General features: G+C 47.6%; 1 protein-coding gene across 1 annotated transcript in view; it reads left to right on the top strand.

Moving 5' to 3' along the window:
* The window catches only part of LOC135718251 (NACHT, LRR and PYD domains-containing protein 12-like), a 103,690-nt gene that overhangs the window by 35,279 nt on the left and 53,013 nt on the right, over positions 1–15,398 (top strand). Inside the window, exons 7-8 of the mRNA XM_065240549.1 lie at positions 1,368–1,541; positions 9,280–9,450. Coding sequence (XP_065096621.1) covers positions 1,368–1,541; positions 9,280–9,450 — 345 coding nt within the window. The remainder of the gene's footprint in view (positions 1–1,367; positions 1,542–9,279; positions 9,451–15,398) is intronic.

Below are 15,398 nucleotides of genomic sequence, written 5' to 3'. Positions count from 1 at the left end.
ATCTCTACAGTAATGTCAAATGATCCTGCGCGAATGCGCGTTCTTGAGGTTCTGAGTGAGACGCGGAGCTGCGTCTGAGCACATGGTGACAAAAACGATCAACGCGTCGTTTAAATGAGCGGTAAAAACCTGGTTTTGTCGTGAGTTCCCCGCACGCACGAGTGTGAAGCCTATGAATGAAAAACGCCATTCTCTTCTCGTCAGTCCACATGGACCAGCGCAGCGCGTACACTGGCATGGAGCAGAGCGAGACCTTAACGCAGGATTTTAAACCCTGCATATGTATCCGAGTCCTGATCGGGAGGTAACGTCCGATTCCGATCGAGTCTGAAACCAAGTGATCGGGGGCGATTTCCGAAAACTGCTATTTCTAGCAAAGGTCAGAATTTAGTGTAGTCATTAGATAAGAATAAAAAATAGTTTTTTATTTAATTTAGGTTTAAGAGATCCTGCAGGTTCCTGCTATTGCTCAAATGGAAGAGGAGATCACATTAAGTAAGGGATAATGTAGAGGCAGCCGGTAATTATTGGGAAATAAGCCCCGACAGTGTGATCAGGACCCGACGCGAAGCGGAGGGTCTTGTATCACACTGAAGGGGCTTATTTCCCAATAACTACCGGCTGCCTCTACATTATCCCGCTTATTACACGGCTACTTGCCACATAAGAAAAAAAACTGGACGTGAATATGAATTTGAAACTTGAAAATTTTATTGGCATTTGTTTTAAATTAACATGTTTTTCCTTCCGCGAAACTTTGCACAGATGCATAAAATGATCGTAATACCTTATTAAGATCCTCTGCTTCATACTTGTCTCCATTTTTTCTCTTTTAGCCAGTCTTTGAGAAGTTTTAATGCCCATTCTGTATTTTTGTGTGTGTTGGCTTCGTAGCTGTCATGCTCTATTTTGTCAAGTTCAGTCTCAGTAAGCTCTCTGTGTCTTGTCGTGGTTGTCGAGTGTTTGTCACAAGATGGCGCCAAACAGACAGTAATCTTTATTGATCTTTATTGGCGCGGAGCGATTTTACTCGTGCAAGTAGTCCGGCTATGCGTTATTAATTTGGAGCGGTTATTATTTGAAAATAACGAACCTGCAAATGTCTCAACTGACCAATCAGAATCAAGCATTCCAGAGAGCCGTGTAATAAATACTTATATTCAGTCTTTTAATGCTGCTGTATGTACTGTACTTTAGTTGTATTATATTGAGAAATAATTGTATATGGTCATTATACCATTGCAAAACAAACAACAAATGTAATGGTGACATGGAGTTCCAAGACTTTTTTTCAGCATTGTATATACAATACATTTAATCTACTATGGTTTGCTATACCTAATGTTTAACTGGAATTTTTGTTTCAGACTTTCAAACTGCAGTATTACAGAAGAAGGTTATAAATCTTTAGCTTTAGCTCTGGAGTTACACCCCTCACACCTGACAGAGCTGGATCTCACAGGAAATGATCCTGGAGAATCGGGAGTGAAAAAGCTCACCGATGTACAAAAGAAATCAAACTGTACACTGAAAACACTGAAGTAAGCCATAAAATGTTGTTTTTAATAGCAGTAAAAAATAAACAAATATGTATCTGCATCAGTTGACAAAATGAATATATGATTTAAAAAGGACAAAAACGTTGCACAAGCTTTTTATTATGGAGTTTTTCCAAATGTACATGTGAACCGGTTTAACTTAAATCAGGGATTCCCAAAGTGTGGTGCACACACCCCCAGGGGTACGCAAGCTGCTACCAGGGGGTGCGCGAGAGGAAAAATGTAATGGCGGTCTGTTTCTTTAAGTGGGATTTTTCCAATAAAAAAAAAAAAAAATGAACAGTAAACATTTCATGTAATCGCTTTTATTTTAAATAAAAAACGCTTAGGTTACTCATGTAACCCCGGTTCCCTGAAATAACGGGAACGAAGCATTGCGTCAGTTTGCTGACGCTATGGGGGGAAACTCCTGTTTACTCCGTGATTGAAGCCTATTGGTTAACGTCTGTAGAAAATACAGACCAATGACGTTTGAGCCCGCGCGGGGGCGTGGCACACGTCCCTATATAAGCCGGTGAAATACGTCAAGAGCTCATTATTATTCGACTGAAGCGCGCAGCCGAATAACACTCGCTGCGTAGACGTTTGTAGCACGGCCAGCGACGCAATGCTTCGTTCCCGTTATTTCAGGGAACCGGGGTTACATGAGTAACCTAAGCGTTCCCTTTCAATACGGTTCACTTCGCATTGCGTCAGTTTGCTGACGCTATGGGGGAACGTAATCCCATCCCGCCGTGCATACACAACGGACTGAGGTGCCCTTACCGGAGAGACACTGCATGTGGCCCTAACCCAGCATATACATAGCTCTAGCGAGCGCAAGTGTAAGCACCATATATGAGACAGTAATACGCATACAGTGAAGTTTCTAAACGCACCATGATGCATATACAATAGAGCACGAGACGGCGGGTTCCCTGAGCGCGCCGCGAGCTGTGCATGATTTATTAATAGGTAGCCATGACGGTGAGCTAGCAACGCACCGTGAAGGCATACAGAAACGCAATCGCGTGAATCATTAAGCCGATAAGACCTGTGCTTGTAAGGCAGGGACATCCAGGCTATAAAATCTGACAAACGTAGACGGCGAGGACCAGCCGGCCGCGTTACAAATGTCAACGATAGAAATCCCCGTAGACCAAGCCCAAGATGAAGCCATACCCCTCGTGGAGTGAGCTTTTAAACCAACTGGACAATGTTCATTCAGGGAGGCGTAAGCCAAAGCAATGGCTTCGACGATCCATTTAGATAGCCTCTGTTTAGTGAGCGGCATACCTAAGGAATGTTGTGCGAAGCTTACGAACAGCTGATCTGACTTGCGGTATGAGGCAGAACGGTCCGTGTATATTCTTAACGCTCTGACGGGGCAGAGCGTGTTCGGGGTTTGTTCGCCGTCCGCCGTTGGAAGGGCGAGAAGTGAAACCACCTGAACTCTAAATGGCGTGGTCAAAACTTTAGGAATGTATCCCGCTCTCGGTCTAAGGATCACTTTGCTATCGTTAGGACCGAATTCCAGACACGACGGGTCAATTGAAAACGCGTGTAAATCGCCCACTCGTTTAACCGATGCCAACGCCAGGAGGAGAGCGGTTTTAAACGAGAGAGCGCGCAGGTCAGCCTGCTCGAGGGGCTCGAAAGGGGGACCGCGCAGCGCTTTCAGGACCGTGGACAGATCCCAAGACGGGACCGTGTTAGGTCGCGGTGGGTGTAGTCTGCGAGCGCCTCTGAGGAATTTAATGATTAGATCATGTTTTCCCACGGTGCGACCGGCGATAAGGGCGTGATTCGCCGTTATCGCCGCCACATACACTTTAAGCGTCGAGGGCGCGCGACCGCTGTCCAGCATTTCCTGCAGAAAGGAGAGAATATGCTCCACTTCACAGGTGTTTGGGTTTAAGTCTTTCGTCGTGCACCAATCAGAAAAAATAGACCACTTTTGAGCGTAAAGGCGCCTGGTAGATGGGGCCCTAGCTTCAGTTAGAGTATTTAACACTCGTCCTGAAAGGCGTGAAGGTTGCCGTTCAGAGACCAAACGTGTAGATTCCATAGCTCCGGCTGTGGATGCCATATCGTCCCTCTCGCCTGAGATAGGAGGTCTTTCCTCAGCGGTACTGGCCATGGTGCTGATGTTTTCAGCTGCCATAGGTCGGGGAGCCACGGTTGATTGTGCCAAAACGGAGCGACCAGAATTATCGCGCATTTCGTCTCTCTTATCCTCTGAAGGACCTGTGGTAACAGGGCCACCGGAGGAAAAGCATACAGAAGACACGCCGGCCATGCTTGCGACAGGGCATCGTGATGTCTCGAGAAGAAGATCGGACAATGCGCGTTCTCGTCTGATGCAAACAGATCGATCTCCGCCCGGCCGAAGACGGTCCATATTCTCTCGACCGTCTGAGGATGCAGTCTCCATTCTCCCGGCGGCGGACCGTTGCGCGAGAGAATGTCTGCACCCGTATTGGCTACACCCGGTACGTGAGTCGCTTTTAACGAACGTACGTTCGCGTGAGCCCATAATAAAAGCCGTTTCGCCAGCCTGGATAGGGAGCGAGATCTCAGCCCTCCTTGGTGGTTTATGAACGAAACCACCGTCATACTGTCCGACCGCACTAGAACGTGTTGATGTTGGAGTTTCGGTCGAAAGTGTCGCAGCGCTAAGATAACCGCCCACATCTCGAGGTGGTTGATATGTAGCTGAGACAACTGGTTGTTCCACGCACCGAAGGCGAGCTCGCCGTCGCAGTGAGCGCCCCAACCCGTCGCAGACGCATCCGTAGTCACCACTTTCCTCCTGCTCATGGAGCCGAGCTCCGTGCCCGAGAGGAAAAGGTGAGGGGATGTCCATATCGAAAGCGCTTTCACGCAGCTGTACGTGATTTTGATTAATAAGCGGCCCGACAACCAAGCACAGGGCGGAACTTTCGCTTTCAACCAAAACTGAAGCGGCCTCATGAACAGCATTCCCAACGGTATTAGTGGGGATGCTGCTGCCATCAGACCCAGCATTTTCTGGAATCGTTTGAGAGGGAGATGTGAACCCGCTTTGAACGATGCCGCCTCGCGTCTGACCGTGAGCGCGCGTTCCTGTGTAAGCCATGCCCGCATCTTTAATGAGTCGAGCGTCGTGCCTAAGAACGTGATTCGCTGCGTGGGGGTGAGCAAACTCTTCTGGAGGTTGATTTTGAACCCCAAATTCTCCAAATGCTGGAGTACAACGGTCTTGTGCGCAGTAATTTCCCTCTCTGACTGTGCCAGAATAAGCCAATCGTCGAGGTAATTCAATATGCGGATGCCGCTCTGTCTGAGAGGGGCGAGAGCCGCATCCGCACATTTGGTAAATGTGCGTGGTGCTAGAGATAATCCGAAGGGCAGAACTTTGTACTGGTATGCTGTCCCGTCGAACGCGAATCTTAGGAACGGCCTGTGACGTGGCGCTATCGGAATGTGAAAGTAAGCGTCTTTCAGATCCACTGATATGAACCAATCGCCCGGTCGAATTAACGCCATGATTCGTCTGGCTGTAAGCATTTTGAACGGCCGTTTGGCAAGAGCGCGATTCAAAACGCGTAGATCCAATATCGGTCTGAGGCCGCCGTCTTTCTTTGGAACGAGAAAATAACGACTGTAAAAGCCTGATTCGCTTTGATCCGCCGGGACCGTCTCTATCGCGTCTTTTAGTAATAAAGAACGCACCTCTTCCCTGAGGATCTGTATACGATCGTCTGGGACAGTGGTGTAGAGAACGCCGCGAAACCGGGGTGGTCTCCGGGCGAATTGAAGTGAATAACCGTGTTGGATTACGTTTAGAATCCAGCCCGGCATACCGGGGGTGGATTGCCAAACGTGAAATTTGACGGCGAGCGTCGATATGCTTATGGACGTTAAGCCGTGTGTGTGTGTTTGTGTGTACAGAGGAGGAAATTTGCTCTTTTTGTGAAAAGGTAAAAATTTGTGTTTCGCTGTTACAGCGAGGGTGTGTCCAGCGCCCGAGGGGACTGAAACACGCAGAACTTTCGAGGGCGGGCCGGCCGAAGCGGGACCAGAGCCTCTTTTCCTCCTCAGACTCTCTTCAGGGAGGCGGTGCCGGCGTCGGGTCCAGCGTAATCCTAGGACGGGGACCGCGGCGTCGAGGCGGGCCAGCCGGTCGTGCAGGACGCTGGCGCTTGACCTCCGGTTCAGCTCTCGGCTGGGGCTGAGCTGGTGCTGGCTTAGGGCGTTGAGTTGGCGGCGGTTTTGGGCGGCCGGTCTCAGACGCTGAGGCAGATCGTTTCGGTAGAAAATGCCGCATAGCCTGCGACGATTTCTGTGCCTCAGTGAAGCGCTGGGTGAACCCCTCCACAGCGGAGCCGAAGAGCCCCGACGGTGACACGGGCGAGTCAAGAAGGGCAACCCGGTCCGTGTCCTTGATTTCCGTCAAGTTCAGCCACAGATGTCTCTCCAGAACAACCAGGCTGGCCATGGCTCTTCCTACAGCCTGAGTGGCGACTTTAGTGGCGCGAAGGGCCAGATCAGTCGCGCTGCGCAGGTTTTGAAAGGTCGACGGGTCCGGACCTGACTCGTCCATGTCACGGAGGAGTTTTGCCTGGTATACCTGCAGTACCGCCATCGTATGGAGAGCGGATGCAGCGTGTCCGTCGGCGGCGTAGGATTTCGACGCCAGGGTCGATGTCAGGCGACAGGGCTTCGACGGATGGTTCAACTTAGCCCTCCATCCGCCGGCTGAAGACGGGCAGAGATGGGCGGCGACAGTTTCCTCGAGCGGCGGCATCTTAGAGTAGCCGTGTTCGTCGGCGCCGTCCACTACGGAGAGGACGTGGTAGAGGGCGCTCTGAGCTCGGGTGGAGTGGGGAGCACGCCAGGATTTGGTGAGCTCCTGGTGAACCTCAGGGAAAAACGGCGCCTGCCGTTGGCGGGATGATTGACGGCGCCCGGGCTGCAGAAACCACTCGTCCAACCGGCTGAGTTGAGGCTCTGACGGCGGCGACCACTTGATATTGAGCTCCGCCGTAGCTTGCGTCAAGATGCGGATGAGCTCAGAGTCGTGAGGACGCGACTCGGTAGGTTCATCGGCGGCGGCTGCGTGGGCGTCGTCATCCGAAGCCGCCCAATCCTCCAACTCCTCAGAGGATGACATCATCTCCAAGTTGTCACCGGACCCAAAGGAAACCATGCCGCTAGCACTCGGCAGGGGGCGTAAGTCCTCACGGGCGAAGGTGACAGGATGACGGCGGGGAGACAGAGCACGCGGGGGATGAGCCGGCGTGGACTCGGTCTCAGGGTGTCTTCCAGCTTCACGGCTCCGCTGCTGTTTAGGCGGGAGAGCACGGGAAGCCTTCCGTTTAAAGATATCGAGGCGGGAGCGCAGCACCGCGATAGGAAGGAGCTCGCAGTGGGCGCAGCCCGCCTCAGTGAGTACGGCCTCGGCGTGGGCAGGACCCAGACAGATGACGCACTCTTTGTGGAAATCCTCCACGGGCAAAGGGGCTCGGCAGGAGCCGCAATGCCGAAGCGACATTATCTCAACGCGCTTCTGCTCTTTTAGATACTCTTGTAGGCTCACCGGAAAGCGGCAGGGGAACACGCTGGTGTGTTGTAGTCCGCTGCAGTGCTTGGATCGACGGCGAGTAAGGGCTTCTTCTTCGGAGCAGCGAGAAGGTTCGCGCTGAAGGAGAAAAGTAATGAGCTCTTGACGTATTTCACCGGCTTATATAGGGACGTGTGCCACGCCCCCGCGCGGGCTCAAACGTCATTGGTCTGTATTTTCTACAGACGTTAACCAATAGGCTTCAATCACGGAGTAAACAGGAGTTTCCCCCCATAGCGTCAGCAAACTGACGCAATGCGAAGTGAACCGTATTGAAAGGGAACTATAATTACTTAGTTTTTGAGAAACGTAGAAGACAGCTGCTGTTTTTTTTTACGCACTGCTCTTCTGTTATGCACTGCAGCAGCTATATGCATGCCAACTCGTTTTATTCATTCCATATATATTATAAATATGCTTAACTGGCTGAAATCAGGGAAACTGTCAAGTGTGGGACGTCTTATGATAAAGTTGTTAGTCACAAAGGAGGAGAGGGACCAAGAGAAAGAGACTTTTTTTAAAATAATGAAATGTGACGAGACATGGGGACGTCTAATGCACATACGCGAGCAATGTTTTTTCATGCATGGTAAAGAGACCGCCAATGAATTATATAATAAAATACATAAATACTTACAAAGACACTGTAGAGAATTTATTAAAAGCTTTCATTTAATTTTGTTGCTGTTATAATGAATCTGCAAACTATTATACACCTTTTGTGCGAACAGTAAAGGCTTTCGTGAATGATCTGCACGTTACGCACGCATCTAGAAGGAGAGCGCACTGGTAACCATGAGGAAACTCTAATATATCATCTATTAGCTGACGGCAGTAACTGTACGTTTTTTACCATAGTAAACTCGAATGGCATCTAAATATCACAGTCGTTAAACGCATACACGGGGGAGCGCATCATCTATGCTGAGCGTAGCTGCATCTGGTCGTAGTTTCAGATGGTGCAACACGCGTAAATATTTTTCACAATGTCAGACGTAGCTAAGCTCGACGTAGGACTTACACCCAACTTCTTAACGTCCGGCTGTTGCAACCGGCCCCTGGTTATTTTCGCATGATTAAACATGAGTCTTTAAAGGTAGGGTAACACATTTTGAAAAATGCTAACGGTAGCCGCCTAGCAATGAAATCCCGATCCCACCCTCAAGTCAAATCGCTCTCCAAAGTCACGCCTCTTTCCAAACACATGAACACGCACAGATCAGACGGTCACGTCTCATGTCTCATTCACCAGTGAGAAAACTTTGCAGTACAAAGTGAATAACACTTCCAAAATAACCAACATAAACAACTGGTTTACATCAGAATTAGTTTAAGCACACGTTCGGTTGTGTAGACGTAGTAACTATATCGTTATGCTAATACGGAAAACGAACACAAATTTCATAAGCAACACAACATTTCATCAAAGTATAATATCTGAATCCTTCTCAATACAAACATATCGCGTACCTACCTTACCAAAATAAACAGTGCAACAGTTTCAGACCCTTTGCCTCCTGCAGCTGTTTTCATCTCGTGGTATAGCACTAAAGTTACTGATGTTAATTTGGAATTTTGCTCTTGCTGATCCAGGAAGTTTTTGCTGTTGTTGTTATAAAAGATGCATTTAGTTTTGTTGCTCCTGTGTAGGTTGTCAATTCAGCAGAAAAGTTTGGTGTTCTCGCTGTTTACAGACAGAGCGCACGTGAACGCGCCGATGACGTATGGTATCTGGGTGGACTCGCTGCGCGGTGGGAAATGGGAATTCAAATTACGCTTACGTATGAGGGACATAAAAGGAAACGTCCGTTCGGACCGAAATCTATGATTTGTAGAACATTTTTTGGTCCTACGCCTTTCACAGATGACAAAAATTTTAACAAATACATTTAAACAACTTAACACAGTGATTGCTATCAGGATGCGAGGAGACTTTTAACCAGCATAACTAAAAATGTTTCAGGATCAAATCTGTTACCCTACCTTTAAAAGCAAATCTTTGTAGCGTTTATTTTTTTTTTTTTTTGAAGTGGGGATTGGGGGTGCGCCAACCCGGTTGGGACATAGAAGGGGGTGTGCAGGAAAAAAAGTTTGGGAACCCCTGACTTAAATAATTCTGCAACTTCCCTTTTGCAGGTTTTTGAGTCCTGATGCTGAGAAAGGCTGTCAGGCTGTGATGGACATTGTCCAAGAAAACCCTTTACTCCTGACAGAGCTGAAACTGACTAAAAATAAATTAACAGACACAACAGTGAAGCACCTGGCTGCTTTGTTAGAGGATAAGCACTGTAAACTAAAGACAATACAGTAAGTATTTCTAACTGGTTTAATTTTTATAATAGCTTTTTACTTTATTTTATACTGTATTAAAAATATCTTTAACATGTCATGAAACTCCTCATTTCAGTAGATTTTTTCAGGGGTGTGGTTAAGAGGAGTGCTATTAAGCACTACCTATTGAATAATTTACATAACAAAGACTTCCAACCTGAAAACTTTTATTAATTTATAAATATATTTTTATTATACTAAATATATGTCACTTTACACTAGCAAAACCTTTAAAAATAAGTAACAGTGAAAAAAGTGCAATTAATAAATAAAAATAAATGTTAGTTTTAGTAAACAGTATATTGAAATCCCTGAAATTTGGCCGGCTGTCTTAAAATCTTTTCTTATGTGAGTCAACAGCAGAGTGCCAATTTCAGGTGATAAGCTTAACACAATCATAAAAAGGTGAATGCAGCACTGCAAATCAATGCAGTAGCAGGATTTAAAGGAAGAGAGAGAGGTGCTAAACTGAACATTAATTGTGTTTAATGTATGTGTATCTACTTTTTGTTTGGGATCGACAGGGACAGTGTCAAAGATCAACAGGTTTTGAAACTGATAGTCAGGGTCGGATTTATGCATAGGCATTCTATGCACGTGTTTATGCTTGCATGTCCAGTTGGTGAGCCCAGTCAAGGCAAAAAAACAATATTTTTATAATTATTTATTGTTAGCATTAAATTATACGTGTAATAAGTGTGTGCAGCTGTAATCCTGGTAACCTCAGCTGTATTTCTGCTATTAAGGGCCATCTACTGTCAGAGAGTGAATTTGTGCTTTTATTCAGCCCGCATGGTGTTTGTTTTGTGTAGCTGTTTTATTTATTGTAATTTCACTAAAAATAAGTCAGACCACTTTGTTTTTACTTTAAATGTTAAAATAATAGAAAAAATATAGTTCCCTTTCAATTAGAGGTCTACACGGGTCCAAAAATTCCTACCCGAACCCGATCAGACCCGCAAATGTGCTACACTGAACCGACCCGGACCCGTCTGTTGTTATGAAAGCTGGACCAGGACCCGACCCGGACCCGTCTATTATTTAAAAGCTGGACCCGGATCCGACGAAGACCCGTCTATTATTTAAAATCTGGACCCGAACCCGTCCGGGAAGACACAGACCCGACCGGCAAATATTCTTTAGCTAAATGTTATTAAAAAGTCAATAAACAAGTAGCGAAAATTAAACTTTTTGTCTTACCAATAGAAGTTAGTCTTCTCCCTCCTTGTACCTGTCTGTGTGATGCACAATCCTTATTTCCAAGAAAGTTCCATCCATGTTATTCCTCTCTTGACGATTGAAATGTTTAATGCTTATTCCAGCTTTTAAAGTCCACTTTACAGTCATGGTGATTATGTCGTGACTTTGGTTTTAGTGACTGCTGTATTTTTGTTTCTCTGTTCATGTTTCTGTGTTGACAGTTTCACACGTGCGCGGCTCTGTCACGGGTGTCATTAGTGTCATTTCCTTCACCTGCTTCCCTCACCTGATATTCATTTGATGCCCAATCGGTTTAGTATTTAATCCCTGTGTGTTTGTTTGTTCCTTGCAAGTTCGTCTGTGTATGTTCTCGCCATTACTAGCATCGCTAGTTTCTAGTCTTGTCGTGTGTCTGTTTCTAGTTTGGATTTATTTCTCATTTTCTAATCTGTGCTCTCTGCTGCCCAGGAGGATTTGCTGAGATTTTGCTTTCACCTACGGCTCACTGGACTGTTTCACTGCTGTCTGTTGCGGACTGCCTTCACCTTCAGTTGGATTTATAGACAGGTCTTTCACTTGTTACTGCGGACGCTCATCGCGGCTTTGACGCTGTCCAGTGGGAGGGTCCTTCAGCATTGGAGCTGTCCAGCTCTCCTCGTCAGCACCACTAACGCTCTCTCTCCCTCTGCCCGCCGCAGGATTCCTCTCTACCACCTGTCTCGTGTACCAGTAGCCGGGTTGACTACGACTCTCCCTGCGTGAGGTTATCTGGCCATATATACTCTCTCCCACCTTTCGTTGTCTGGCCGGAGCCCGAACGTGTGTGGTTCTTCGCCCCAGTGCCTGTGTGTGCTCCCCACTCCCAGCCGTCTGCCTTGGTGTGGCTTTGAGCCCAGACGTGCTATTGTCATTTTACACACATTATCATTTAAATAAATTTTTCTGTTATCCCCACTGGGATCTTCTGTTTTCATTGTGTGACAGATTAATAACGCAGTTTTACATCGGGTCAACTTGCTTAATAATGTTTGCCCTTTGGATTATAATAACGATTGCTCGTTCAGTGCCATGACCGCTTTCGTTTGCTTCTTTGCTATCATCTCTGTGCTCTTTGAGTCGCGAAAACTTTAGATATAACAGCAAGACGGTCAATTTATAATATTATTATAAAAATTAGAGAAGTCAGTGCAAAATGTGCGGTACGGCGGAATAGGTCCCGCCTTCTAAATAAAAGAGCCAATTGTCAAAGGTAAAGTCATTGCGTCTCACTGCAGAAGCTCCTGACTGGTAGCCAGAGAAACATTACAAGAGCACATGCGCATTAGCTGCCTGGTTGGAGCAACCAAATATAAACTTTTTAACGCAATTTTAGCGTCATAGAAAAAATGTATGCTATGCGACAGTTCATCTAAGTTTTTGTTGCTGATTTTGAAATATTTTATTTAAATGTGTGTGTTCTCCGAGTCCGATTGACCATGGGTATTACCCACAATGTTAAACAGACCCGGGACCCGAAGTAATAGATTGAGACCCGACCCGGACCCGGCTGATTATTTAAAATATAGGGTCGGGTCCCGGGTCTTCGGGTCTTCCGTGTAGACCTCTACTATCAGGGAAAACTCCGAGTCGAGTCTCATGCGAATGAAAGGAAGTTTATTCAGAAAAGAAGAGACAGTAAAAATAGAAAACACAATAATCCTCAGTCCACTGGGGATGACGAAGACCATACGCGGCGACCAGCGATATAATCCTTATTGAAGGAAGGAATTCCGACGGAGAGGTAATCCACACAATCAGCACGAAACTCCTCAGAAAACCGGAAAGGCTGGTGTACTGCCTAAAGGCGAGGCAACCCAGCTGCACCGGAGAAGGACAAAGTTCAGATGAGGACATCAACACAGTCACACACCGGCTGAGGATTCCGAGCTGATGCTAGCATCCAAATGTCGGCGACGGGATCTGAGACAAGAGCAGAGAAGAGCGACAAAAACTACCAAACAACTGTCTGGACTGGACGCGTGACTATGATCAACCTTGACAATGAGCGCGTGACAAGAAACAGAACAGAGGAACATAAATAGAGATAGGAAACGAGACAGAGCTGGCAAATGATTACAGAAACGAGCGGGAGGGGCAAGTGCACACGTGAGGAACCGTCACCAACCGGAAAAAAACAAACGCACACATACACACCACAGATCACCCAAGAGTCGTGACAGTACCCCCCCTCCATGACCGGCACATGACGGACCAGAGGGGGGCTCACCTTGTCGCCGACGAAAGTCCTCGATCAGACCGGGGTCCAGTATATCCCGAGCCGGAACCCAACACCCCTCCTCCGATCCATAGCCCTCCCAGTCCACTAAATACTGGAAACCTCTGCCCCTGCGGCGAACATCTAGTAACCTCCTAACCGTATAGACAGGGGCACCATCCACTAGACGAGGGGCGGGGAGGTTGGGGGCAGAGACAGGAGAATTATTGCGGGCAAAGATCACAGGTTTAACCTTGGATACATGGAAAACAGGGTGAACCCGACCAAGAGTAAGTGGTAACTTAAGCTTAACCGCTACCGGACTAATGACCTTAATAATGGTGTATGGCCCAATGAAACGAGGAGCCAGCTTACGAGAAGGCTCACGGAGAGACAAATCTTTGGTGGAAAGCCATACCTTCTGTCCAAAAAAAAAATAACGGGGTGGAAGTCTCCGGTGACGGTCAGCCGCAGCTTTGGTTCGTCTGGAGGTCTGTACTAACAAGTCTTTGGCTCTCTTCCAGGTGCGTCTGCACCTGCGAACGAAAGCTAAGGCAGACGGAACCGCTGCATCGGGTTCCTGTGATGGAAAAAGGGGAGGTTGATAGCCGATGGATAATTCAAAAGGAGACAAATTAGTGGATGCGACAGGAAGGGAATTGTGTGAATATTCGACCCACGGAAGCTGTTGGCACCAAGAATTCGGATGTTGCGACGACAGACAGCGAAGCGTTCGACCGAGATCCTGATTAGCCCGTTCACATTGCCCGTTGGTCTGCGGGTGATAACCAGAAGACAAGCTGGCCGTGGCGCCAATCTGCTTACAAAACTCCTGCCAAAACCAAGAGACAAACTGAGGACCCCTATCTGAAACCACATCAGACGGAAGACCATGCAACCGAAAAACGTGGTTAATCAGAACCTGAGCCATCTCTTTGGCAGAAGGGAGCTTAGGTAAGGGAATGAAATGAACCGCTTTAGAGAAACGATCCACCACAGTCAAAACGACAGTGTTACCATCAGACGCCGGTAGCCCGGTGACAAAATCAAGGGCTATGTGTGAGCAGGGGCGGGAGGGGATGGGCAAAGATTTAAGCAGACCAGTGGGGGGTTGATTGGATGCTTTACTACGAGCACAGACTGAACAGGCTAATACAAACTGTCTGACATCCATGGCCATAGAAGACCACCAAAAACGTTGACGAATTTCAGCCAACGTCCTCCGAATTCCCGGATGGCCGACAAACCTGGATTCATGACCCCACCGGATGACATCGGAACGCAAACACTCAGGAACCCATAGACGACCCGCCGGACACTCCTCCGGCACTTCCCCCTCTCGGCCGGCCTCCCTCACCCGCTGCTCGATTCCCCAGACGAGGGCACCGACCACCCTCCCTTCCGGGAGGATGGTTTCAGTCCGCTCGCACTCGGAGTGATCGAACAGACGAGAGAGGGCATCAGGTTTAGTATTCTTAGAGCCAGGCCGGTACGAGAGGGAAAAGTTAAAACGGTCAAAGAAAAGTGCCAAGGAGCCTGTCTAGCTGTTAATCTTCTGGCCGAACGGATATATTCAAGATTCTTATGATCCGTCCAGACCAGAAAGGGTTCCGAGGTTCCCTCCAACCAGTGACGCCACTCACCCAGAGCGAGTCTAACCGCCAGCAGCTCCCTATTACCTATGTCGTATTTACGTTCCGCTGGGTTTAACCGGTGAGAGAAAAAAGCATACGGGTGCACCTTCCCATCAATGGACGACCGCTGAGATAAAACGGCGCCTACTCCGACATCAGAAGCATCTACTTCCACAATAAATTGATTAGCCGGATCAGGAATAGAGAGAACCGGAGCAGAGATAAAACAGGACTTTAACTTATCAAAGGCTTCCTGAGCCTCTCCATCCCATCGGAAATGCAGCTTAGTGGAAGTGAGAGCAGTAAGGGGTTTAGCGATCTGACCAAAGTTCCTGATGAAACGGCAGTAAAAATTGGCGAAACCTAAAAATCGCTGAAGCTCCTTACGAGAGTCGGGTACTGGCCAATCGACGACCGCTTTAACTTTAGCGGAATCGGGACGAATCTCTCCCTCGGCAATAACAAAACCCAGGAACTCGCACTTCTCCGCCTTAACAAAGAGCTGGTTCTCTAAAAGCCGTTGTAAAACTAGGCGAACATGCTGGGTGTGTAACTTCATGGAGGGAGAAAAGATGAGAATGTCATCAAGATACACAAACACAAACTTATTAATCATGTCTCCCAGCACCTCATTTACCATAGTTTGGAAGACAGCCGGTGCGTTACACAGCCCAAATGGTAAAACGCAGTATTCCCAGTGTCCTGATGGTGTATTAAAGGCTGTCTTCCACTCATCGCCCTCTTTGATGCGTACCAAATGATAAGCATTGCGCAGATCCAATTTAGTAAACACGCGTGCTCCCTGTAATAACTCGAAAGCCGAAGACATTAACGGT

This window comes from Paramisgurnus dabryanus, chromosome 10 (assembly GCF_030506205.2).
Source record: "Paramisgurnus dabryanus chromosome 10, PD_genome_1.1, whole genome shotgun sequence".
NCBI classification, from domain to species: Eukaryota; Metazoa; Chordata; class Actinopteri; order Cypriniformes; family Cobitidae; genus Paramisgurnus; species Paramisgurnus dabryanus.
This window is presented reverse-complemented; position numbering and strand designations above follow the sequence as displayed.